The following is a 26,213-nucleotide window of genomic DNA, read 5'->3' on the forward strand; positions in this document are numbered from 1 at the left end:
AAAATGATCCTAAATATTGTGTTCAACGGATTGGTAGTAGCAACATTTATACTTTGGTAATGGTCTAGTGTGGTGGCGGTCCAAGTCAGTGGCAATCCAAAAGCTGTGGCAGTACAAAATCAGTGGCATTCTAAAATTGATGGTAGTCCACAATCAGTTGCATTCTAAAACCTGTGGCAATCTGCAATTAGTGGCATTTCCAAAATCAGTGGCAATCCAAAATCTGTTGCAATACAAAATTAGTGGCAGTCTAAAGTCAGTGGCAGTCCAAAATCAGTGGTAGTTAAAAAATCTGTGACAGTTTCATAGGGTATCCTCACACTACCTGTAGTGTTGCCTAAATGTCCATACATAGTTGATATACTTACTGAAAATTTGAAATATTAGAACATTGCAGCTTTATTGACTTATAATTATGCATGATATTTAAAAAACACTGCGGTACAAAAGACTGAATATTTCTTTGCTATTCTGTCTAGTAATAAAAAAATCATTTGGTTTTGAAATGAAAAAATTTAATAGATTTCAGTATTAATGCTTCAAATATTAGAGTTCATGTATGCAGTAATATGTACGAAATATCCACTAGCGTTTTATGATAGCTGGGGCTATGTTTCATGTTCCAGTACAAATAATTTGTTTCTTTTTCCTGTGGAAGTAATTCTAATTCTTTATACATTATAGAATACTGTATATACGAGGGCCAGCAATACCAACAAGGACAGACATGGTACGATGGCTGTAGCTTCAAGTGTACATGTGAGGACGCTGCTGAAAATGTATACAGATGTCTTACAAGGTATTAGTCTTACCATGAGGTCTTACATCAGATCTTTACTTTTTTTCTAGTTTCTAATCCAGAAAAATTGCTGATAATAGCAAAAAAAATAGCATTATCTATGTAGATTTTCTATGGTAAGATGTTATTGTTTTAGTTACTTCATCTTGAACTTTGTAGTAGAAAATAATTCAAAGTTGTTAATAAAGTTCGCTATTTTCTTCTGTAATTAAGATGTCCCGAATACGAGAATGTTGACGAGACCTGCGATTTCCTCCCTGATCCCAAGGATCCAAGCTGTTGTGTGATACCGAAATGTCCAACTACTGGTACCACTCCTGGACCCACTCAGCTGCCCCTGCCGGCTTCAACTGGTTCATTTATTGGACAAGGACCTGCAACAGGTTGGTCTTCATTTAGCTTGTATTGGTATGTATCAGTATACAAAATGAGTCGGCTTCATGGAGAATTCCCTTTACAAAAGTTATCTTAACAAAGCCGCATACGAGAGTTCTCATTTTTGATAAATAATTTGTGAAAAATGTCCACTATTCGTTACCAGGACAATGAGTACCTCCTTCAAACTCATTATAAAGCCGGAAAGGACATTTGCATTTTGTCAGGACAAGAATTGCATTTATCCTTTCATGTATTCTTCTATAAACTGGGGCACAAAAATCCTCTGACCGCTCTCAGCATTAACATAAACATTCATTTTCAAAATTGCTTTATACAGTTAGAAATTAGTCTGTCAAGATCTAAACTGGATTTATATGTTGATTAAAGGTTATTGTGAGTACAAGGGAACACATTACAGCCAGGGACAGTCTTGGCAAGATGGCTGCGACTTGAACTGTGTTTGTACTGATGCCGAATCTGGTCTCTACAGATGTACCGAAGTGTAAGTTATTTTTTTGTATTTTAAGATTTCAAAGAAATCATTGCTATGCCAAAAAGGAGAGTTTTTAGATACATCTTTATTTTGGTGAACTTTGAATTTTTACCCAACCATTGTTTTAAAGGTGTTTCATGATTTCATATGACTTACAGGAAAATCACTAGATGTAAAATTCAGAATCCGGACTTACTTCTGTTAGTACTTATTGTGTTTCAAGACTACATAAATATTGTTTAAAAATAACAGATATTTCTGAAATAATAATTTTTTTACAAGTATTGTGTGTGAAAATGTGTTTATTGCCTCGTTACAGGTGCCAGCGATACAACAATCTGCCGGAATATTGCACCCTTGTTACTGACTTCACAAACCCATGTTGTAAGAAGCCAAGATGTAACTTCCCATCTGTAACACAGGGTGTCACTGGGGCTAATACCCCATCCACACTCGCACCTACTCCTTTACCCCCAGGACAGTCCCCTGTACCCCAGACAGGAACAACACTGGCTCCCCACTACAGTAAGCAACTGGTGTTTTGTTTACTTTTCTTTTCTTTTAAATAATTTTTTCATTGAATGCAAATTGCAAAACTCTTGTATCTTGTTTCTTATTCATATACAATCGCAGTAGTTTTGTGCTGAGCCATTGAAATTTGACTGTTTCTTAATGGAATGTGAGTATTAATTATGGTGTCCTATTTCAGAATATTGTATATACAAGGGTGTACAGTACAACCAGGGTGAGACATGGGAAGATGGATGCCAATACAGATGTAGATGTGACAATGCTGACAAGGGACTTTACGTTTGTAATGAAAGGTACAGACATTAGCCATACTACTTGATATCTTCACTGAAGCTAGTTAACAATCGGAACAATTTTTTCCTTGGATACAATTATTGCAGACCCGAAGTTGTACATGTATACTGTAAAAGCAGAAATTTTCGCGAGGGTTTAAATTTCTCTATATTGGCAAGGCTCTTCATATCGCGAAAATTAATTCTCGCGTAAATATTCACCATTAGTATAATTCTAATTCAAGTAGGATACCATTTTTACAATTTCACGAAATTCAATATTAAACCTCGCAAACATACTCTAAATTTCAAATTCGCTAAATTTTGACCCAGCAAAAATATGTGCTTTTACAGAACATCTAATGTTTCTCAAATTTTTAGCAGCTGACAACTTAATCCTTACCATGCTGGAAACAATTGATTGTGCCTTTGCGACCAGTGTAGATCATGATCAGCCTGCACATCCATGCAGTCTGATCATGATCTGCACCGTTCGCTATTCAGCCACTATCTTTTTGATAGCATCCCTTTTATTAGTAAATGGTACAGTCCAAATTGGAAGATGGACAAGTTCATTATAGAAATTCAGCAGGGTAAACGTTAAGGTCCCTGAGTCTGGAGATGAGTTGTTTCAATTTCCCTTAAAATATTAATTAGCGCTGATTATTTCTCGGTACTTGGGACATGCATCACTTTCAATTAAGGGAATAGATGTATTGGAATAGTTTAAAATCTGAACTGATGTAATTTCAAGGCTGAAAATATTAAAAATAGAAGCAGTTCCTATGTTCTTTTATTTTAAGAAACTTTACTATTTTTTTCCCAGATGTGCCTCATATGATAATGTACCAGCTACATGTAAGATGGTAACAGACCCAGCTGACTCTTGCTGTCTCGTACCATCCTGTCAACCAGAGCCAAAGTCTACTCCAGCCCCAGTACCAGGAGTGTCAACCCCAGCCCCAACGCCTTACCAGGTACCGACAGTAGCACCTGGATCAGTGACTGGCTCAGCCAACATACCAACACCAAAACCAGGCATGACCCAACCTCCACTGAGTATGTATCAATTTTATCTTGGTAGTCATATGCTACATTAACCTTATTTGTAAAATTCTTTTCTCTAAAATTCAGTACAGAACAGTACAGTACAATAAAATACCGTAAGTTCTTTGAAATGTCACCTTCCATTATACTATTTGTTACTCGTTTTTTTTTTTGGATGGGCATATAACCTGCCTGTGATTCATACCCTGAGGCAATGATATTAATGTGTAACATTTATGACATTTTTGCGCGCTCTCTTTCTAGATTACTGTGAATATAAGGGTGTACAATATAACCAGGGACAGAAGTGGGACGATGGATGTGACTTCACATGTGAATGTCTAGATGCAAACATTGGACAATACAAATGCTACGAAAAGTAAGATTTTGTTATTTGCTTAGCTGTGGAAAATGTCTACTTCCTGGCTGTGTTTCACAATGTATACATTTATATACATTGCTTTCCATTGAGCATTACCTTGCTGTGTTGTAAACAATGTATTCACTTAAGTGGTAGAGCGCAGCGGGAGGTCGTGGGTTCGATCCCTGGCTGCGTCATACCAAAGATGTAAAAAATGGTACCAGTAGCTTTCTCACTTGGCGCTCAGTATTAAGAGGATAGGGTTAGGACTGGTCAGCACGGTGTCAGTATAATGTGACTGGGTGGGATATTATGTCACGTGTATATGGCTTGATATTCCAGTGAGGCAGCACTATAAAGTCTGGCATTGTGCTCACTGCTACAAGTAGACAACGAAAAATTGTCGAAAAAGATGTTAAAACCCAAACACACACATGTATTCACTTGTTTAGTGTGTAATCATTTGTCAAATTTTGATTTAATATCTGTGTGTATCTTTTAATAGGTGTGCAAAGTATGTTGACCTGCCTTCCAACTGCCGTCTTGCAAAGGATCCAGCCAACCCATGTTGCCAGGTGCCAGAATGTACCGGAGAACCAACACCAGCACCAAAAACCACTCCAGGACCACACCGAACACCTACAACTCCACCACAAAGTAAGTAATCACCAGCAGACAAATCCAATGAGAAGTTTGTACCTTTAACACAAGGTCATCTCTGAGGAGTTTCGCTTGGGGATCATGGTCTGTGATATAGTACATTTAGATAAGGGGGAATATGCATATTGAAAACAAGCAAGATATCCAGTCAAAGCCAGTGATTCATATTACTGCTGTCCCTTGATTTGAGATTTCCATTCCAATCCGGTGATACATATTAATTTGCTATGTAGTTCAAACCAGTAGTGTTAGGTGATTTTTAGTTACTGTGGACTATATTATTAGTTCCAAGTGAAAAATGATCCCTGTAAACAGAGACAAGTTTATCCTAAAATGGACAGGTTCACAGTCTTGATTATTTTCTGTAATCTTTGTTGCTCAGGTTTGCTAGTCCTAGACCAGGGTAACTTTATAACAAGATGTTAGAAAAGCCAATGAACAGGTTGCAAGTTTGGTCATATATTCCTGTGTAATCAGAATTTTCTCAGTTTCCATTTACCTCAAAAACACTTTCTTTAAAATCATAAGTAGTGTCAGGACTTGACATAAAGATAATTTATACTTTCAGATGTGTGTGTATACAAGGGTGTCTACTACACACAGGGCCAACAATGGTACGATGGTTGCGACTATGTATGCACTTGTGAAGATTCTGAGGCAGGAGTTTACACGTGTAATGAAAGGTTTGTCATGTATTATTATTCTGCTGTTCTTTCACTTTGTCTGTGAAGGTTTCAGATGCATCCTTTTGCTTTATCATTATGAAATTTGATCTTCATTCTTTATTGTGTTTCAGGATAAATGCTTTGTTTGAATATTTGGGATAAATGAAAATATAACTTTCTTGCCACCATATCATATTTTTTTTATCGGAAAGGATGGGAATCAGGTTTTGTTTTTATGCCCCCGAAGGGAGGCATATAGTTTTTGAACCGTCCGTCGGTCTGTCAGTCTGTCTGTCGGTCTGTCAGTCTGTCCGCAATTTTCGTGTCCGGTCCATATCTTTGTCATCGATGGATGGATTTTCAAATAACTTGGCATTAATGTGTACCACAGTAAGACGACGTGTCGTGCGCAAGACCCAGGCCCGTAGCTCAAAGGTCAAGGTCACACTTAGACATTAAAGGATAGTGCATTGATGGGCATGTCCGGTCCATATCTTTGTCATTGATGGATGGATTTTCAAATAACTTGGCATTAATGTGTACCACAGTAAGACGACATGTCGCTCACAAGACCCAGGTCCGTAGCTCAAAGGTCAAGGTCACACTTAGACGTTAAAGGATAGTGCATTGATGGGCGTGTCCGGTCCATATCTTTATCATCGATGGATTGATTTTCAAAAACTTGGCATGAATGTGTACCACAGAAAGACGACGTGTTGCACGCAAGACCCAGATCCGTAGCTCAAAGATCAAGATCACACTTAGACATTAAAGGTCATTTTTCATGATAGTGCATTGATGGGCGTGTCCGGTCCATATCATTGTCATTCATGCATGGATTTTAAAATAACTACGCATGAATGTGTGACACAGTAAGACGATGTGTCGCACGCAAGACCCAGCTCCGTAGGTCAAAGGTCCTAAACTCTAACATCTGCCATAACTATTCATTCAAAGTGCCATCGGGGGCATGTGTCATCCTATGGAGACAGCTCTTGTTTAAATTGTCATATTTGTTTTTGGCAATTACAAAATTACTTGTAATATTGACATTTAGTGTAATAGTAAATTTATAACTTTTATTTGCTTGCAGGTGCCCAATCTATGGTTCCCTGCCAGCCCAGTGTTCACTGGTACAGAGCTCCACAGACCCACTTTGCTGCAAGGAACCAAAATGTCTGTTCCAGAACACCAAGAACCAAACAACAGGCTACCTCACCCCACCCACTCCACCACCAGGTGTTATCTATGGTGGTGCCGCCACACCCACCCCTCAGCCAACAATGGCCCCTTCCCCAGGCTACTCACCAACACCAGGACCCTCCACAACAGCTGCACGTAAGTTTGTTTTGCTCTTTTGTCAGTTCAAACATAGACGAAGTGTATGATAATTTTATCCAACTTTGAATGTTACTGTATAGCTATGTTTAGTGCTAAAATAAAAGGATCTAACTTTCCACATTAGTAAAAAGATGTCTATCAAAGGGAGATATATGCCTGTCAAAGGGAGATAATTACTTAAAAAAAAACAAAGATCTAGGCATTTTGTTTGCAGTCATTTTTGGTGAAGAAATGTACACTGCTCTTCAAAGCTCCTAAGAGTGGTCACTTAAAGCTTCTAAAAGTTCTATTCTTTCTTTTGTGCATTTCTCAATATTTACTATAGAAGGAGGCAGTGAAATTGGTTTGATGTGTAATGAATGTGTTGTGAATTACAGCAAAAGTGTGCATCTACAAGGGCAACATGTACCAACAGGGACAGAAATGGCAGGATGGTTGCAACTACAAATGCGAATGTCTCGATGCTATGTCTGGACAGTATAAATGTACTGAAATGTAAGCTTACAGTATTATTCACAACTTAAAACAAAATGAAAAAGTAAAGAATGGAGCTTTTACTGTTGATTTTTATTGTATGATAACACAGTCTGCTTAAATAATAGCCGTTTTCATGCTAATTTGATTTGTACATATTATATCTGCTGCATTGTGGTAATTTTATTCTTGAAAAATTTTATTATCAGAAATAATCAAATTTGTTATTTGTGACCAGCACGAAATTTTATCTTCTTTATACCAAGTACAATTGAATTACTTGTCCATTTAGTATTCACTGTAAGCCAGGTTTCAGATTTTGCCTTTTGCAGATCTATGCATGACAGAAGGGGAGAAGGGGGACTTAACTAGGTCTCAGATGACTATTAAAAAGTTTCACTATCATATTTTTACTTGCGATGTCATATTTTACAGCTGTGCCAAGTATGATGACCTACCAGCAGGTTGCAGGATGATCACAGACCCCTATAACCCATGCTGTAAGAAACCTTACTGCCCCGCCATCAATGTACCCACACCAGCTCCACCAGGAGTCTCCACCATGGCACCTACACCACAACCAAAAAGTAAGCAAACTGAGATTTTGTATCTTTTTGAAACCACTAAAAAAAGGTCAGTGCATATTATCCATTTGAAGCTACTGATAATACTGAAGCATGCTTTACATTCTGCATATGACAGTGGTCCGTCAGGGGGCCTCCATGGTTCAAGTGACTTCAAATCATTGGCCCCTCACCGATGTAGGTTCGAGCCTCACTTGGTGCATTGAATTCTTCATGTGTGGAAGCCATCCAGCTCGCTTATGGAAGGTCAGTGGTTCTGCTCAGGTTCCTGCCCATGATGAAATAATGCACGGAGGGGCACCTGGGGTCTTCCACCACCGAAGCTAGAGATTTGCCAAATGATAATAATTATGTCGGTGCGACGTTAAACCCAATGTGATCTGACATGACAAAATTTCTTATAAATGGCTAAAAACAACAATAAAAACAGACAGAGGAAAAAGATTAGCCACCTGTCTGTCTAGTTTATATGGCCTGAATATGTTTTGTAGGTAGCTCCTCATTCCTTGTAAGGTAGACTTTGTTTGAATTTTTACAGGGGACCACCAAACAAAATTATTGACAAATATGTATTACATTTCAGCTGGTTGTATGTACAATGGTGTAAGATTTGGTGTGGGAGAACACTGGAATGATGGATGTGACCTACAGTGTGTCTGTGAAGATGAAATGACTGGATTCTACAGGTGTAATGACAGGTAATACATTGCATGTTCATCTTTAACCCTTAGCCTGCTAAATTTCTAAAATGGACTGTTCCATCATTCAGTTTGGGCAATACCATTTATTATTCGAAGGGGTGTTCACTGAAAATTTACTAACTGAATAGCGGACAGTACAGACCATGAGCTGATCTTGGTCTGCACTGGCTGCAAAGGCAAAACCAATCGCCGCCAGCAGGCTAAAGGATAAAAAACACAAAGATACTTGATTAATATCCTAGGTTTAATCTAGAAAAAATTGCCCTGTTTAATGTTAATAACCTTTTAAACTAATATTTTCTATGAAACCGGTCAAACGAGGAAAATAAATCTACTTCCTTCATTCGAGATTCATAAAATGAAACCAACCCTTCAGTAATAGTTTACATTGATTAGAACAAGTGTTATTTATCTTGCTTTATTTCTCGCAATCGATATTTCAATATCTACTTACAAAATCATGTGTAGTTACAGTTTGATTTACAAGGTAACGACAAAAACTGCTAACAATGTGTGAGTTCCGTTCAAAGTATAGGGAACAACACGTTTGGATGATGTGAAAAGACTCAGGACATGAATACAGACTATATTAAATTTACATGTAGAATATAGTGAAAATGTAATTAAATAAACACGAATGTTGTGCAAACCATTATGTACAAACAAAACCAAATACAGATGTAATCCATTCATGGATTTACTTGTCCGGTAAAGGTGAATACAGCTCCAGGCTTTGTGTGGTGTTACATTGCGCGTACAGTGCAACTGTCCTGAACCTCTAGACCAGGTTCACTTAGGGAAGTTCAACCGCAGTTCTGTAACTTGACTACATGGCTATCAATTACCAGTAGGTACCACTACCTGCACATGTACATATGCCAACAAGTCACCCAGTGACAAGTGCACGATTGAAGTAAATTTCCGGCTGTTAAATGCAGTGTACACCAATATAACAGCACCGGGTTTACGTACAAAACCGATGAACATGGGTTAGTATTGTTCCGCTCCAGACCAGGTTTTCTTAAGAATACCTAGGGGTAGGGTGTAACACGTACGGAGGCATTTTCTTTCTGATCTGGTGCCAGTGGTTAATATCCTTAATGGTTTAATTTCTGCTTATTATTGCAAAAATTGTGACATGTTTATTTAAAACACTTGTGAAAGTGAAACATAGTTATCTCCAAAAGTGAAACCGGCTCAAACACAGAATTTTAGGAAAAGTGAAAATGTCTGTTGTCTGTCATTTTACGAAATTGAAGTAACATGAAATACCCAACTACTGTAATATTTCATGATTGAAAGTGATTTTTTTATACAGTTGAACTTTGTTTGCTCGAACTCAGATAATTAAAACACTACCCTTCACTCGAACTTGTGTCAGGTCCCAGCAAAGTCCCAATGTGAAGTTTATTGGTCGATGGCTCGAACGACAAATAACTCTAACAAATTTTGCCAGTCCCGCCAAGCTCAAGCAAACAAAGTTTGAATGTATGTGACTAAAGACTCGGAGGGAAAACATGAATAACAGACTAATATAAATATTTACAGATGTAGAAATTATGATGTACCAGAAGAATGTACCCTTGTGACAGATCCCCGAGATGCTTGCTGCAAAGTTCCGTACTGTCCAACACCAACAACACCTAAACCTTGGTACCCAGGCATGGTACCAACCCCAGCTCCTGGATTTACTTACGCTCCTGGTAAGGAGCCAACACCAGCTCCAGGCAGTACATTTGCACCTGGAATGTTCCCAACATGGGTACCAGGAATGGTTCCAACACCAGCTCCAGGCTACACTTATGCACCAAATAAGTTACCAACTCCAGCACCTGGACTTACTTATGCACCTGGTCTTTATCCAACATGGGTACCAGGTATGGTACCAACACCTGCACCAGGTGTTACATATGCTCCAAACAAGATACCAACACCTGCACCAGGCTTTACATATCCACCAGGCAAGTTCCCAACATGGGTTCCAGGCATGGTACCAACACCTGCCCCAGGTGTGACATATGCTCCAAATAAGATACCAACACCAGCACCAGGAATTACCTACAAACCTGGAATGTTCCCAACATGGGTACCAGGTATGGTTCCGACACCAGCACCAGGTTTTACATATGCTCCAAACAAGATACCAACACCAGCTCCAGGTTTTACTTATCCACCAGGACAGTTTCCAACATATGTACCTGGCATGGTACCCACTCCTGCACCAGGTGTTACTTATGCTCCATGGAAAATACCAACACCAGCACCAGGAAGTACATATGCTCCTGGAAAGTTCCCAACATGGTTACCAGGCATGGTACCGACTCCAGCCCCAGGCATGACATATGCCCCTAACAAGATACCAACACCAGCACCAGGAAGTACCTACAAACCAGGAATGTACCCAACATGGGTTCCAGGTATGGTACCAACACCAGCACCAGGTTTTACTTATGCTCCAAACAAGATACCAACACCTGCCCCAGGACAAACATTGCTCCAGCAAGTTCCCAACATGGTACCTGCATGGTTCCACCCAGCTCAGCTATACATATCCACCTACTTAGTGCCAACACCAGCCCAGACAAACTTATGCTCCAGGAAAATTCCCTACAATAATTCCAAGTGCCTACCCAACACCAGCTCCTGGCAACTTCCCAACATGGCATCCAGGTATGGTACCAACTCCAAAACCAGGACAAACATATGCACCAAACGATTCCAACACCAGCACCAGGAAGCACATATCCTCCAGGTATGTTCCCAACATGGTACCAGGAATGGTTCCAACACCAGCTCCAGAAAGACTTTTGCACCATGGTTGTTCCGGACTCACTCCAGCCCAGGATCTACATATGCTCCATTCCATATCCAACATGGGTACCAGGCATGGTCCCAACACCAGCTCCAGTGTGACATATGCTCCAAACAAATTCCAACACCAGCACCAGGAAGAACTATGCTCCAGGTTTTTCCCAACATGGTACCAGGAATGGTTCCAACACAATGCCAGGAATGACTTTTGCTCCAAACAAGGTACCAACCCCGGCACCTGGAAGTACTTATGCACCTGGTCTGTTCCCAACCTGGGTACCAGGAATGGTTCCAACACCAGCACCAGGTGTAACATATGCTCCAGGAAAGATTCCAACACCTGCTCCAGGCAGCACATATGCTCCATTGAAATTCCCAACATGGGTTCCAGGCATGGTGCCAACACCAGCTCCAGGTGTGACATATGCACCTGGCAAGATACCAACACCAGCCCCAGGCTATACATATGCTCCAGGTCAGTTCCCAACATATGTACCAGGAATGGTTCCAACACCAGCCCCAGGTATGACATATGCCCCTGGTAAGATACCAACCCCAGCACCAGGAAGTACATACCAACCAGGAATGTTCCCAACATGGATACCAGGAATGGTTCCAACTCCTGCACCAGGCGTGACATATGCTCCAAATAAGTTGCCTACTCCAGCTCCAGGATACACTTATGCACCAGGCAAGTTCCCAACATGGGTACCAGGTATGCAGCCAACTCCTGCACCTGGTGTGACATATGCTCCAAATAAGATACCAACACCAGCTCCAGGATACACTTACGCACCAGGCAAGTTCCCAACATGGGTTCCAGGTATGCAGCCAACTCCTGCACCAGGCATGACATATGCACCAGGAAAGATACCAACACCAGCTCCAGGAAGCACATATCCACCAGGAATGTTCCCAACATATGTACCTGGTATGGTACCCACTCCTCAACCAGGTTTTACTTATGCTCCATGGAAAATCCCAACACCAGCACCAGGAAGTACATATGCTCCTGGAAAGTTCCCAACTTGGGTACCAGGCATGGTACCAACACCTGCCCCAGGTGTAACATATGCCCAATAAGATACCAACACCAGCCCAGGAAGTACCTAAAACCGGAATGTTCCCAACATGGGTACCAGGCATGGTACCAACACCAGCACCAGGTTAACTTATGCTCCAAACAAGATACCAACACCTGCCCAGGACAAACATATGCTCCAGCAAGTTCCCAACATGGGTACCTGGCATGGTTCCTACACCAGCTCCAGGCTATACATATCCACCTTACTTAGTGCCAACACCAGCCCCAGGACAAACTTATGCTCCAGGAAAATTCCCTACAATAATTCCAAGTGCCTACCCAACACCAGCTCCTGGGCACACTTTCCCAACATGGCATCCAGGTATGGTACCAACTCCAAAACCAGGACAAACATATGCACCAAACCTGATTCCAACACCAGCACCAGGAAGCACATATCCTCCAGGTATGTTCCCAACATGGGTACCAGGAATGGTTCCAACACCAGCTCCAGGAAAGACTTGCACCATGGTTGGTTCCGGATCACTCCAGCCCCAGGATCTACATATGCTCCATTCCAGTATCCAACATGGGTACCAGGCATGGTCCCAACACCAGCTCCAGGTGCACATATGCTCCAAACAAAATTCCAACACCAGCACCAGGAAGAACTTATGCTCCAGGTTTTTCCCAACATGGGTACCAGGAATGGTTCCAACACCAATGCCAGGAATGACTTTGCTCCAAAAAGGTACCAACCCGCACCGGAAGACTTATGCACCTGGTAATTCCCAACATGGGTACCAGGAATGGTCCCACACCAGCACCAGGTGTAACTATGCTCCAGGAAGATTCCAACCTGCTCCAGGAAGCACATATGCTCCATTGAAATTCCCAACATACGTTCCAGGCATGGTGCCAACACCAGCTCCAGGTGTGACATATGCACCTGGCAAGATACCAACACCAGCCCCAGGTTATACATATGCTCCAGGTCACTTCCCAACATATGTACCAGGAATGGTCCAACCCGCCCCTGGTATGACATATGCCCCTGGTAAGATACCAACCCCGCACCAGGAAGCACATACAACCAGAATGTTCCCAACATGGTACCAGGATGGTCCAACCCAGCTCCAGGCATGACATATCGTCCTGATAAGATCCACACCAGCTCCAGGAACACATATCCACCAGGAATGTTCCCAACTGTACCTGGCATGTACCAACTCCTGCACCTAGGTGTGACATATGCTCCAAATAAGATACCAACACCAGCACCAGGATAACTTAGCTCCAGGCAAGTTCCCAACATGGGTCCAGGTATGCAGCCAACCTGCACCAGGTACATATGCACCAGAAAGATACCAACACCAGCTCCAGGAAGCACATATCCACCAGGAATGTTCCCAACATATGTACCTGGCATGGTACCCACTCCTCAACCAGGTTTTACTTATGCGCCATGGAAAATCCCAACACCAGCACCAGGAAGTACATATGCTCCTGGAAAGTTCCCAACATGGGTACCAGGCATGGTACCAACACCTGCCCCAGGTGTAACATATGCACCAAATAAGATACCAACACCAGCCCCAGGAAGTACCTATAAACCTGGAATGTTCCCAACATGGGTACCAGGCATGGTACCAACACCAGCACCAGGTGTAACTTATGCTCCAAACAAGATACCAACACCTGCCCCAGGACAAACATATGCTCCAGGCAAGTTCCCAACATGGGTACCTGGCATGGTTCCCACTCCAGCTCCAGGCTATACATATCCACCTTACTTGGTGCCAACACCAGCCCCAGGACAAACTTATGCTCCAGGAAAATTCCCTACAATAATTCCAAGTGCCTACCCAACACCAGCTCCTGGGCACACCTTCCCAACATGGCATCCAGGTATGGTACCAACTCCAAAACCAGGACAGACATATGCACCAAACCTGATTCCAACACCAGCACCAGGAAGCACATATCCTCCAGGTATGTTCCCAACATGGGTACCAGGAATGGTTCCAACACCAGCTCCAGGAAAGACTTTTGCACCATGGTTGGTTCCTGGACTCACTCCAGCCCCAGGATCTACATATGCTCCATTCCAGTATCCAACATGGGTACCAGGCATGGTCCCAACACCAGCTCCAGGTGTGACATATGCTCCAAACAAAATTCCAACACCAGCACCAGGAAGAACTTATGCTCCAGGGTTTTTCCCAACATGGGTACCAGGAATGGTTCCAACACCAATGCCAGGAATGACTTATGCTCCAAATAAGGTTCCAACTCCTGCTCCAGGAATGACTTATGCACCTGGTAAGTTCCCAACATGGGTACCAGGAATGGTCCCCACACCAGCACCAGGTGTAACATATGCTCCAGGAAAGATTCCAACACCTGCTCCAGGAAGCACATATGCTCCATTGAAATTCCCAACGTGGGTTCCAGGCATGGTGCCAACACCAGCTCCAGGTGTAACATATGCTCCAAATATGATTCCAACACCAGCACCAGGCTATACATATGCTCCTGGACACTTCCCAACATATGTACCAGGAATGGTACCAACTCCTGCCCCTGGTATGACATATGCCCCTGGTAAGATACCAACCCCAGCACCAGGAAGCACATACAAACCAGGAATGTTCCCAACATGGGTACCAGGTATGGTGCCAACCCCAGCTCCAGGCATGACATATCGTCCTGATAAGATACCAACACCAGCTCCAGGAAGCACATATCCACCAGGAATGTTCCCAACATATGTACCTGGCATGGTACCCACTCCAGCTCCAGGTGTTACTTATGCTCCATGGAAAGTCCCAACACCAGCACCAGGAGTAACTTATGCTCCAGGACAGTTCCCAACATGGGTACCAGGCATGCAGCCAACACCTGCCCCAGGTGTAACATATGCACCAAACAAGATACCAACACCAGCCCCAGGAAGTACCTACAAACCTGGAATGTTCCCAACATGGGTACCAGGAATGGTACCAACACCAGCACCAGGTGTAACTTATGCTCCAAACAAGATACCAACACCAGCTCCAGGAAGCACATATGCACCAGGCAAGTTCCCAACATGGGTACCTGGCATGGTTCCCACGCCAGCTCCAGGCTATACATATCCACCTTACTTGGTGCCAACACCTGCTCCAGGACAAACTTATGCTCCAGGAAAATTCCCTACAATAATTCCAAGTGCCTACCCAACACCAGCTCCTGGGCACACTTTCCCAACATGGCATCCAGGTATGGTACCAACTCCAAAACCAGGACAAACATATGCACCAAACCTGATTCCGACACCAGCACCAGGAAGAACATATGCTCCAGGTATGTTCCCAACATGGGTACCAGGAATGGTTCCAACACCAGCTCCAGGACAAACGTTTGCACCATGGTTGGTTCCAGGACTCACTCCAGCCCCAGGATCTACATATGCTCCATTCCAGTATCCAACATGGGTACCAGGCATGGTCCCAACACCAGCTCCAGGTGCAACATATGCTCCAAACAAAATTCCAACACCAGCACCAGGAAGCACTTACGCTCCAGGGTTTTTCCCAACATGGGTACCAGGAATGGTTCCAACACCAATGCCAGGAATGACTTTTGCTCCAAATAAGGTACCAACACCAGCACCAGGGATGACTTATGCACCTGGTCAGTTCCCAACATGGGTACCAGGAATGGTCCCCACACCAGCACCAGGTGTTACATATGCTCCAGGAAAGATTCCAACACCAGCACCAGGCTACACATACGCTCCAGGCAAGTTCCCAACATGGGTACCAGGTATGGTACCAACACCAGCCCCAGGTGTGACATATGCTCCAAATAAGATTCCAACACCAGCTCCAGGTTATACCTATGCTCCTGGCAAGTTCCCAACATGGGTACCAGGTATGGTTCCAACTCCAGCTCCTGGAAGTACATATGCACCAAATAGGATTCCTACACCGGCACCAGGAAGAACGTATGCTCCAGGAAAATTCCCAACTTGGGTTCCAGGAATGATTCCAACACCAATGCCAGGAAAAACATTTGCCCCATGGTATGTTCCAACACCTGCACCAGGAAGCACATATGCACCAGGCAAGTTCCCAACATGGATTCCAGGAATGGTACCAACACCAGCGCCTGGTGTTACCTACTCACCAGATAAGATTCCTACACCAAAACCAGGCTATACCTATGCTCCAGGACAGTACCCCACATGGGTTCCAGGCATGGTGCCAACTCCAGCACCAGGTGTTACATATGCACCTAACATGATACCAACACCAGCTCCAGGTTATACATATGCTCCAGGCAAGTTCCCTACTTGGGTACCAGGCATGGTTCCAACACCAGCACCAGGTGTTACATATGCCCCTGGTATGATACCAACCCCAGCTGGACCAGGTTTGACTTATGCACCAGGCAAGTTCCCTACATGGGTACCAGGAATGGTTCCTACACCTGCACCAGGCAGCACATATGCTCCCAATAAGATACCAACACCAGGTAAATGTATTTTCTTTTCATAAATTGACTTTATACCTCATAGCTAGCAGGCTTGTGATTAGAAATTTAGTGCTTTGTCCATCCAGAAATGTTATGTGTGTTTTCTTCAGGACGCTACATTGAAACTTAATAAGAGAATTGAATGATGCTTAAGTAAAGGTAAATGGCAATGAAAGAAAATACAAAGCAGAAAAATAATTACTTCCCTTTATGGCTTTAATTGTCTTAACATGAAATGAAAAGCTTTGTGGAGCTTTAATTTCACAAATCTTGTTCCATATAATGATTTTTTGACAGATGACAAGGAATGAGAAGAACAGATTAAGAATGATAACTAGCTTCATTAATTACTGAATTATCTCCCTTTCATTTAAAGCACAGAGGCTGATGACATGGCTGTTGCTCAAATGGTAATAATGTCATATCAAAGTAACAGTTTGAACTGAAAATATCAAAATTACCATCTGAAGATATCCACAAGATTCAAATACGATCCTGTAGTGTGTCACATTGACCCACAGTATGATACTTGACTGGTAAATTGATGAAAGCCATAACAGCAGTTAAATTCTTGTTTTAGGTCCAGGACTTACATATGCTCCAGGAATGTTCCCAACACCAGCACCAAACCCTTTCCCAGTACCAACAGCTCTTCCAGGAACATTCCAGGGATCTGGAGTCAATGGAAACAAATGTAAGATTTTATTATTTGTACAGGATTTCAGTCCAAAGATTGAAATATTTTTTAGTGTATGTGGACAGATGCCGTGTTTCATTGTGTATCATAGCCTCCAGTTAAGATGTAAATTTAGTTTTCACAAGTGAAAGATATTTTTTCTTGCACACTGGACTGGTGTTTCCAGTGATTTTACCTATGCCGGCAAAACCCATTTGGCACCCCCCATGCCAGATGACTCTGGGTGCTTTCGGGACGGATATTTCTATCCGATTCGTAAACACATAACAGATATTATTATTCCACATTTCTTTCTTTTTTTTAGTTTTGAATGATATTTTATTCTAAAACTCTCTTCCTGGTGATGTCTTTTAAATGTTTTCCACAAAATTCGTGCACTACGCACATCACCACTCAATGTTATGTTGTTACAACATTTATGTTGTGAAATCTTTATATAATTCTAATAAACTTTTAGATTTATTTCAAAATCAGTTTAATAATGTCATTGTTTGAAACAGTGGGAGTTACAAACACATTGTAAAAGTCCACAGTGATAATTCAGTAAGCTTCTGGTGATATGAATTTATCTCATTGCAGCTGGATGTGTACACTATGGTGTTGTATATAACGCTGGTCAGACATGGAAGGATGGATGTAAATATGATTGTGAATGCTTGGATGATCATACTGGCAGATACGAATGCAAAGAGAGGTAATCTTATCACGGTTTTATGATTATAAGAAAATGTTTGCCACAGCATTGAACATGCCCAGTTTGCTCAATTAGTAGAGCACTTGATTTTCAGTCACCTGGTCATAGATTTGAATACTGTGAAATCATTAATATTCGCGGGGGACTAATTTTTGTGGATTTCATGGTTGAGTCAGTCCACGAAATTTAATCCCAATGAAGAAGTAAAATTCCCATTCATTTTATGTTCAAAAGTAAAATCCACGAATTCGTATCCCCACAAAAATTGCCGTTTTGACAAAAACCATGAAATTTCATGCCCACAAAAATAAATGATTTTACAGTAGCAGACATGTCTTCTCTCTGATGGTTATGTCAAGACAATACACGTTACGCTGTTTTGTTCATGGAGTTGTCAATTTACAGTTACTTGTGTAGAAATGAGATACATTCAAGCCTTTATTAAGTAGTCAGCTAAAGGAACAACAACTTTTCGCTGTGTAAGGCAGATGGCTGTTTAAAAGAAGATAAAAATAGAAAAAAAAATCAATTTTGACTGTTAATAAATGCCTCCCCCACCCAACACCCTTCAAATTGTTATGTGTTTGTGCCTTTACCGCCAATGTGAATAAAATATGCCCAGAAATGTGTGGATTTGCTTATGGATTTATAACAGATTTATGTTTATAATGATAAATGCGAAGTATGTGTTATTCTTGCAGATGTCCATTGTTCTTGAATCTTCCATCATATTGCCGATTGGTTGTCGATCCAAAGGACGCTTGCTGTAAGGTCCCAGTATGCCAGAAACCCACACCAGCTCCCGTAGCAACCCCAGCACCACAGCCTCAACCAACACCAGCTCCTGGACAATCAACAATAAGTCCATTACTGACTGTACCAGGTATACCTGGCGGCTTTTCTGGCTCCAGCACTCCCCGTGTACCTACACCAGGAACCGGAGGAATATCTGGCAAGAGTGGTAAGTTCCAAATTTCTTATGTAGTCTTTCAGCTTTATTCCACTTACACACCAGCCAACATTTTCTATGTCAAAAGAAACTAAAATGTAGTCTTTTATTTTTGATAGCATAGTGTATTTTTTTTAATTTTCTGACATGAAAGAAGGTGAAATGTTTACTTGGCAGTTATAACTTGTATTACAGAGGGCTGTGTAATGAATGGTGTCCACTATGTGGCTGGACAGAGCTGGTATAATGGCTGTGACCAGAAATGTGTGTGTGAAGATGGCAAGACCCACTTCTACAGATGTTTTGACAGGTAAACTTTCATTTTTTGTAAATTACTTGAAAAAAAATAATATAAGCTAAACATTTAGCATGATCACTAAATCTGTGATTACAGTTTATGAACAAAACTTTAAAAATATGGTAGAATACTTTGAACTTTAAGGCAAATTTCACACCTAGTTGTTTGTAGTAAAGGATACATTAAGACAAAGGTTCAAACAAATGTTTATCATTTCAGATGTGCAAAATACCCAAAAATACCAAGTGGATGTACACTGGTACCAGATCCAAATGACCCAACTTGCTGTGAGGTACCACAGTGTATACCAGTACCAGGTCCAGGCCAGACCGTGCCAACAGGAGGTCCACAGACTGTAACAGGTGTGCCTGGTGTCATCTCTGGCTCTGGAACCCCACCTGTACCAACACCAGGAACCGGAGGCTTCACTTCTGCTCCTAAGAGTAAGTTCAAGTTTTCTTTGTCATCTCTACAATTTATATTCCTTTGCATCTGCTTATAGTTTTAGTTTAAAAAAAGTCACACATTTTTTTAATTTCGAACTAATCAGATGTCAAGGCTTGGCCATTGAAAACTTCATTCTGTGCATAAACTGTCATTTATATGAAATACGTCCATCTTTTACAGACGTATGCGTGTATCAAGGCAGAATGTACACGCAAGGACAGAAATGGCAAGACGGATGCAAATATGACTGTATCTGTACAGATGGTATGACAGGAAAATACGAATGCACTGAAAGGTTTGTATAGTCAGTGCTTGTTTACATTGACATGTTGAACTTTGAAACATTCTGTATTCAGAATTGATCGACTGAAAATTTTAGAGCTAGTTGAAGAACCTGTATTTAATGTTCCAAGATTTCACATACTCAAGAACAGTTTTTGGTATATGCAGATGTGCTAAGTTCCCACTGGTTCCACCAGAGTGCAAGTTACAGAGAGATCCAAATGACGTCTGCTGTTTTGTACCAGTCTGTGACTACAACCAGACATCTCCAACACTACCAGCACCAGTCTCTCCTGGTGTATCTACACAGTTACCTCCCCTACCACCATGTAAGACTGGTTCACTTTCTTTCCTTTTTTTTCTGTATTTGTAGACTGTGTACTGTTAATGTAGAAATGTTTGAAGTAAGAAAGAATGAAAAAGACTTCCTAAAACAGTGTAATATAATTTTAATCAGTGTTCAGAATAATATTCATTTGTTACTCAGTACATGACATTTATATGTCTCAACAAAAGCAACATAAATATGCCACATGTTATATCATTACAGCATTCTGCGTCTACAAGGGTGTACCATACAGTCAGGGTCAGACCTGGGATGACGGATGCCAGAAGAAATGTCGCTGTGACAATGCTGATATGAACATTTACACATGCTTTGACAGGTATGTCGAATCTAGAAACTTTTTTTATCAAGTAAGTGTTCTTATGACAGTCGGCAAATTACTAATTTCTTTTTATGATTTTGGCATTCTCCCATTTTTTTACAGAAAGCCATGTGCATGTATAGATAAGAATGCCAAAATGCCTATCAAGAATACGTAATAATACGAAAATTGTCAAATGTCGTTATATGTCCATCACCTGAAATATCTCTCAAAATATTTCTGTACCATTTTGCTGTATACATCATGTAGTTACTTTAAATGTGTGACATTTAGGAGAATGATCAGTTTTGTTCATAATAATCTGATATCTGCTCAATGTTTTCAATTTTCTTTTTTAATAAATCTGGTATTGTTTTTAATAACAGCTGAAAACCTAAAGAAAAGGTTTTGATTATTCTCTGTTTATTTATGCATAATTACCTTAACTGAATTTTAAACAGCTAAGTATGGGGAAAAGAATTTGGATTTTATGCTATGTCAGCTTGCTAGGATCCAGGTAATATGTTCAAAGCCTGGAGTATTAGAGATATGTAAAACAGAGATCACAATCTGCTTGTAGATGTAAATCATACAACAACCTGGGCTCTGGCTGTGTAATGGTCATTGATCCAAATGATGCCTGCTGCCAGGTACCAAAATGTACCTACATCCCAACACCAGCTCCTCAGCCAGGTACCACGAAGACACTACCAACAGTGTGCCCATACCCAATGCCAACAGCAGTACCAGGTGTGATCACAGGAGGTCCACAACCAGACCCAGTCACCGGAGTTGCACCATCCAATGTTGGTAAGCAATCTATATCTGAAAAACTTCAAATCTAGAAAATATATTTAAACAAGTGAAGCATGAATCATTGCTTAAAAGCATTTTGAGTAAATTACTTTACTGTGAAACACATTGGTCCATGTCTTGAGTTAATACACCTCTGAATGTTAGTTTATGCTGGGTGTGTAGAAGTTAAAAGAATTGGCTGGCTATGAAGAAACCCAGAATTGAGTTAACCAGCTAGCAAAACGTGATGAAGTAGCCAGTTTGCAGAACATGATCTAGTAGCCAGTTTGCAAAACATGATATAGTAGCCAGTTTGCAAAACATGATATAGTATATAGAAAGTCATTACACTAAAAAAGATTGTGGTACCAAAGTAAAATGATTAATTCATTACTTTTATTACCAGGTTATTGTGAATACAAGGGAACACAATACAGACAGGGACAGAGCTGGGACGATGGCTGCTCATTCGTTTGTACATGTATTGATACAAGCAGTGGACAGTACCAGTGTACTGAGAAGTAAGTTGTTGAGCTTTTGTTTAAGAGTTTGATCTGTCAAGTTCTACTTGACAGTTTTAGTAATGGCTGAAATATGGTTTGGAGAACTTAAGTTTTAAAGATATACTACAGTCGACATTGTATTAAGAGACCTGCAGCACCCAAGGGACTGCTAAGAAGTGGTCTCTTAATGGAATGGTCTCTTAATGAATTTCAGTCAGATGAAAAGAAAAGTTATTTTTAGCTGTTAATGTAACAGTATTTATTATCAGCATACATGTATGGTTCAAAAATCTGTTTTAACATCGTGAACACTTTTCCAAGTACACAAACCGTGAAAATTATGGCTAGATTGTTTGTAAGTTCGACTGATACAAAGGTTAATTGCATTCAGTCACGTGCAAAACATACTCACTAATTACACAGATGAAGAAATGCCCGGTAGAATTTTGGTACCTGGTTGCTTAATAGATACTTTTTTCGAATATGTTACCTGTCGGGACTACATTAATGTGGTCGCTTGTCGTTTAATAAAAAAGTCGTTTAATGGAATAAATTTATATACTGAAAACGTTCGGGAGGGATTTTGACCAGTCGTTTAATACAAATTTCGCTTAATAGAGGTGGTCGCAAGTACGATGTCGACTGTATGTCCATTTTTAGATAAAATGTTTTATCATTAAACATTGATTTAAATCTAGAGAATCCTGGTCAAGTATATTTATTAATATTGGCTAAATATATAACCTGACTGGGTATGGTGAGCTACAATCATAATTAAAAGTATTGTGTTGCAGATTAAACAAGAGATCTATTTTTTTTTTCAGATGCCCACGATATGTTGGTCTACCATCATACTGCAAGATGGCACAGGATCCAAACAACAAGTGTTGTACAAAACCAGCCTGCAACGTATGTCCACATACACCCGCCCCACCCACAGGTATACTCTCAGCTCATATTTCAAAATTAAGAAACACTGATGATTAATAAGGTCAATATGGACAAAACGTTGCCATTGCAGACATAAATTGAAAATGAATTTATCATATTATAAAAATATAAGCTTTTCATTTTCAAACTTTGATTATTGTTTCTCACTGAAGCTTTTAAGCTTATACATGTATAACTTTGGCAGATTTTTTCCGAGACATTTAGAAAGTATATGGTTTGACTGTTTAACTATTTAAAAAAACTGTACTAAATATAAAAAGAGTTACTGTTGAGAAACCTGGGACTGTAATAGGACTGAGTGTGTGACTTACTTATTCAAGTTTTAAATATTTTGAAGAAATTACCTTGAGTAATATGTTCACTTCAGGTGGTCCAGCTCCTCTGTCCACTCCAGCACCTAAAGGTAACATATTTGTATTTTTTTCTGCTCTATTTTCAAATTCATTACTATAAATAGTTGAACCTGCTTAAGTGTCCACCTGTTTTACACAACCACTTGCCTTATGAAGTCAGTCAGCTGACGTCCTGAATAGAATTTATGTCCAAATTTCAACTTGTCTTATACAGCCACCTGCCTTAAGCAGTCATATATTGGCCCTCTGTTGGCCGGCTGCTTACTATTATATGGGTTTGATTGAATTTTTGTCAAAGACTTTTTCATAGGTCTTTGATATTTGCCACAAGCATTTTACTTATTTCCTGCTGATAAAACTTGATTTAACATTTTGAAAACAATTTCTTATCATTAAGGTATGTTACTTTCACCTTCAAATCTAATTTCATGGACTTATACACAACCATGAAATTCACAAAAATTAGTCCGCCCATGAATATTTATGATTTCTCAGTATTTACTTTCTGAACATGTATATTATTCTTATATGTTAATCTCTATAGATAATGCTCTAGAAAGGAGCTATTCTGAACTTGTTGATGTATATTTTTTGCAGAAGTATGTGTAATGGATGGTAAACAGTACACTACAGGCCAGAAATGGTATGTGGGCTGTGACAAATACTGTGTCTGTGATGATGGCAAGACCGGAGCTATTAGTTGCAATGACAGGTATACCAGCTATATGTCTTACTACTTGAAGATTATATGTTTGCATGATCATTCATCCAGGAGAAAAATTGTATTGACTGATTAAATAATATATTTTTTGTTGATTTTGCTTCTTTTGTATAACTTTTTCCACTGCTGATGTTAGTACTTTTTGGCTCAATTCCTTCTATTCCATTATGGTAATAATTGAGCAAGGCTGGTTAGAGAAGCAGATTTGTTCACCTAATGTTTTAATTGATGTGTTTGGTATAGGGAATAATAAAAAATTCAAGTAGACATTTGAAATAATGCAGTGAGTTTTTCTGTGTACAGATGTCCAAGCTATCCTCTACAACCCGGCTGTACAATGGTACCAGATCCGAGAGATCCAGTATGCTGTCAGGCACCAAGCTGCCCAGGCAATGCCGGAGTGTATGGACAGGTTAACGGCTCAGGAACACCTTCACCACCAATAATACCAAGTCCCGTACCAGGTAGCTATCCCCTTTTATTATCATTATGGAAGTAAATTTTATTAAATTATACTTTCTTTTTTTATTAGTTATTTATAGATGTTAATAGTTTATTTACTGGTGAAGTGTCTGTACAGTTTTAAAGGAATGCAAATGCTATGTTTGTGTCTATCTGATCAATTTTTGCAGGGTTTTATTGATTTCTTTTTGTAGAGGTGGAAGTATTGATACTAAACAAGCCAAAAGTATACCAATCAGCAGTAAAATAATCTCAAAACTTATTTGATATAAGCTATTCATCTGACTTAATTTTGTACTGATATACACATTTGCTATAAATATGTTTCTATTTTATCCTAGGATCAACAATGGTTGCACCATCACAGCCACCAAGTAAGTCTGTGTTGTGTTTTTTTGGCTCCAAAATTAAAATTTTAGTGTGATGTCATGGACAAAACTTTTTTTCATTTGACTAGCTTCTCATTAGATATTGTTAAGACTATCCGTCTTTAGATATATTTTACCTCATATTGGAAAAACAGTTGATATGTGTTTAAAGTTAGAGTTATTCTGTTTATTAATTTTTTTTTTTCAAGACACAAAATTTAATGTTTTTGTAACAAATGGATAGCACTGTGTCCATTATACTTAAGTATTTATTTCATGTCATATTCTGTTAGTAAGCCTTGCATAGGAGCCCATATGTACTAAATGCAATGTGTATTAATGTGTAAAATGTATGTAATACATATATTATATGTTATTACAGAGGTTTGTGTATACAAGGGAACTATGTACACACAAGGACAGAAATGGCAAGATGGCTGCCAGTTTGAATGCGTCTGTGATGATGCTATGACTGGACACTATCATTGTACTGACAGGTGACATAACTCTTCACTGATTTTACTATGATAACTGAAAAGTCTGCTGTATAATGCATTAAATGAGCAGCCGTGCCATGAGAAAACCAACATAGTGGGTTTGCGACAAGCATGGATCCAGACCAGCCTGCGCATCCAGGCAGTCTGGTCAGGATCCATGCTGTTCACTAACAGTTTCTCTAATTGCAATAGGATCTGAAAGCGAACAGCATGGATCTTGACCAGACTGCGCGGATGCGCAGGCTGGTCTGGATCCATGCAGGTCGCAAACCCACTATGTTGGTTTTCTCATGGCGCGGCTCAAATGATACTTTCACTTTGTATTAAGGCACTTGGCGGGGCATGACAGAAATAGATGAGCAAATCTTTAGGCCATCAGTGCCCTTACTGAAACCAGAAAGTTTGCTCAGGCCATCAGTGCCCGTGCTAAAACCAGAAAGTTTGCCCAGGCCATCAGTGCCCTTGCTGAAACCAGAAAGTTTGCCCATAAAAAGAGGCTGTTTCTGAAAGGGACCTTACATATAGTGATGGAGAGAATGTTTCCAAAAGGAACCTTACTTGTGATGGCGTGTAGTAACAGTTCCCTGTGGAGAGAATTACTATAAGCCCTAGCAGCTTTCAATTCAATCCAGTTGTCTTGATATTTGTATTGTATGGATGTTATATGTAATGTATATCTTGATAATTAAATATGTTTAAACCAACAGTTACCTTATCCCTTCTCATATGTCAATATCTGCAGACAAAGATACAACTTTAAGCGTGGTATATGATAGCTGATTCAGCAACAACAACAATACATGTCACAGTGTCAGACTAATGTTACCTAGTTTGTTTGAGTGAAAAAATCTGCCATTAGAATATTTATTTGATTTTCTCATTAATTAAAA

The 26,213-nt window shown here is 40.3% G+C and overlaps 1 protein-coding gene across 1 annotated transcript in view; it reads left to right on the forward strand.

The window, feature by feature from the left end:
- LOC123550515 (uncharacterized) overlaps positions 1-26,213 on the forward strand; it is a 75,747-nt gene that overhangs the window by 13,423 nt on the left and 36,111 nt on the right. The window contains exons 21-53 of the mRNA XM_053546789.1: positions 685-799; positions 1,013-1,182; positions 1,565-1,679; positions 1,990-2,195; positions 2,380-2,494; positions 3,300-3,532; positions 3,785-3,899; positions 4,387-4,538; positions 5,110-5,224; positions 6,300-6,544; positions 6,925-7,042; positions 7,457-7,608; positions 8,189-8,303; positions 9,855-10,976; positions 11,249-12,182; positions 12,301-13,253; positions 13,487-16,659; positions 17,240-17,353; positions 17,936-18,050; positions 18,752-19,011; positions 19,195-19,309; positions 19,517-19,740; positions 19,925-20,039; positions 20,195-20,355; positions 20,577-20,691; positions 21,254-21,483; positions 21,875-21,989; positions 22,796-22,911; positions 23,290-23,325; positions 23,873-23,987; positions 24,300-24,460; positions 24,800-24,832; positions 25,209-25,323. Of these exons, the coding sequence (XP_053402764.1) occupies positions 685-799; positions 1,013-1,182; positions 1,565-1,679; positions 1,990-2,195; positions 2,380-2,494; positions 3,300-3,532; positions 3,785-3,899; positions 4,387-4,538; positions 5,110-5,224; positions 6,300-6,544; positions 6,925-7,042; positions 7,457-7,608; positions 8,189-8,303; positions 9,855-10,976; positions 11,249-12,182; positions 12,301-13,253; positions 13,487-16,659; positions 17,240-17,353; positions 17,936-18,050; positions 18,752-19,011; positions 19,195-19,309; positions 19,517-19,740; positions 19,925-20,039; positions 20,195-20,355; positions 20,577-20,691; positions 21,254-21,483; positions 21,875-21,989; positions 22,796-22,911; positions 23,290-23,325; positions 23,873-23,987; positions 24,300-24,460; positions 24,800-24,832; positions 25,209-25,323 (10,288 nt within the window). The remainder of the gene's footprint in view (positions 1-684; positions 800-1,012; positions 1,183-1,564; positions 1,680-1,989; positions 2,196-2,379; positions 2,495-3,299; positions 3,533-3,784; positions 3,900-4,386; positions 4,539-5,109; positions 5,225-6,299; positions 6,545-6,924; positions 7,043-7,456; positions 7,609-8,188; positions 8,304-9,854; positions 10,977-11,248; positions 12,183-12,300; positions 13,254-13,486; positions 16,660-17,239; positions 17,354-17,935; positions 18,051-18,751; positions 19,012-19,194; positions 19,310-19,516; positions 19,741-19,924; positions 20,040-20,194; positions 20,356-20,576; positions 20,692-21,253; positions 21,484-21,874; positions 21,990-22,795; positions 22,912-23,289; positions 23,326-23,872; positions 23,988-24,299; positions 24,461-24,799; positions 24,833-25,208; positions 25,324-26,213) is intronic.

The sequence above is a fragment of the Mercenaria mercenaria genome, chromosome 6 (assembly GCF_021730395.1).
Source record: "Mercenaria mercenaria strain notata chromosome 6, MADL_Memer_1, whole genome shotgun sequence".
Taxonomy (NCBI): Eukaryota; Metazoa; Mollusca; class Bivalvia; order Venerida; family Veneridae; genus Mercenaria; species Mercenaria mercenaria.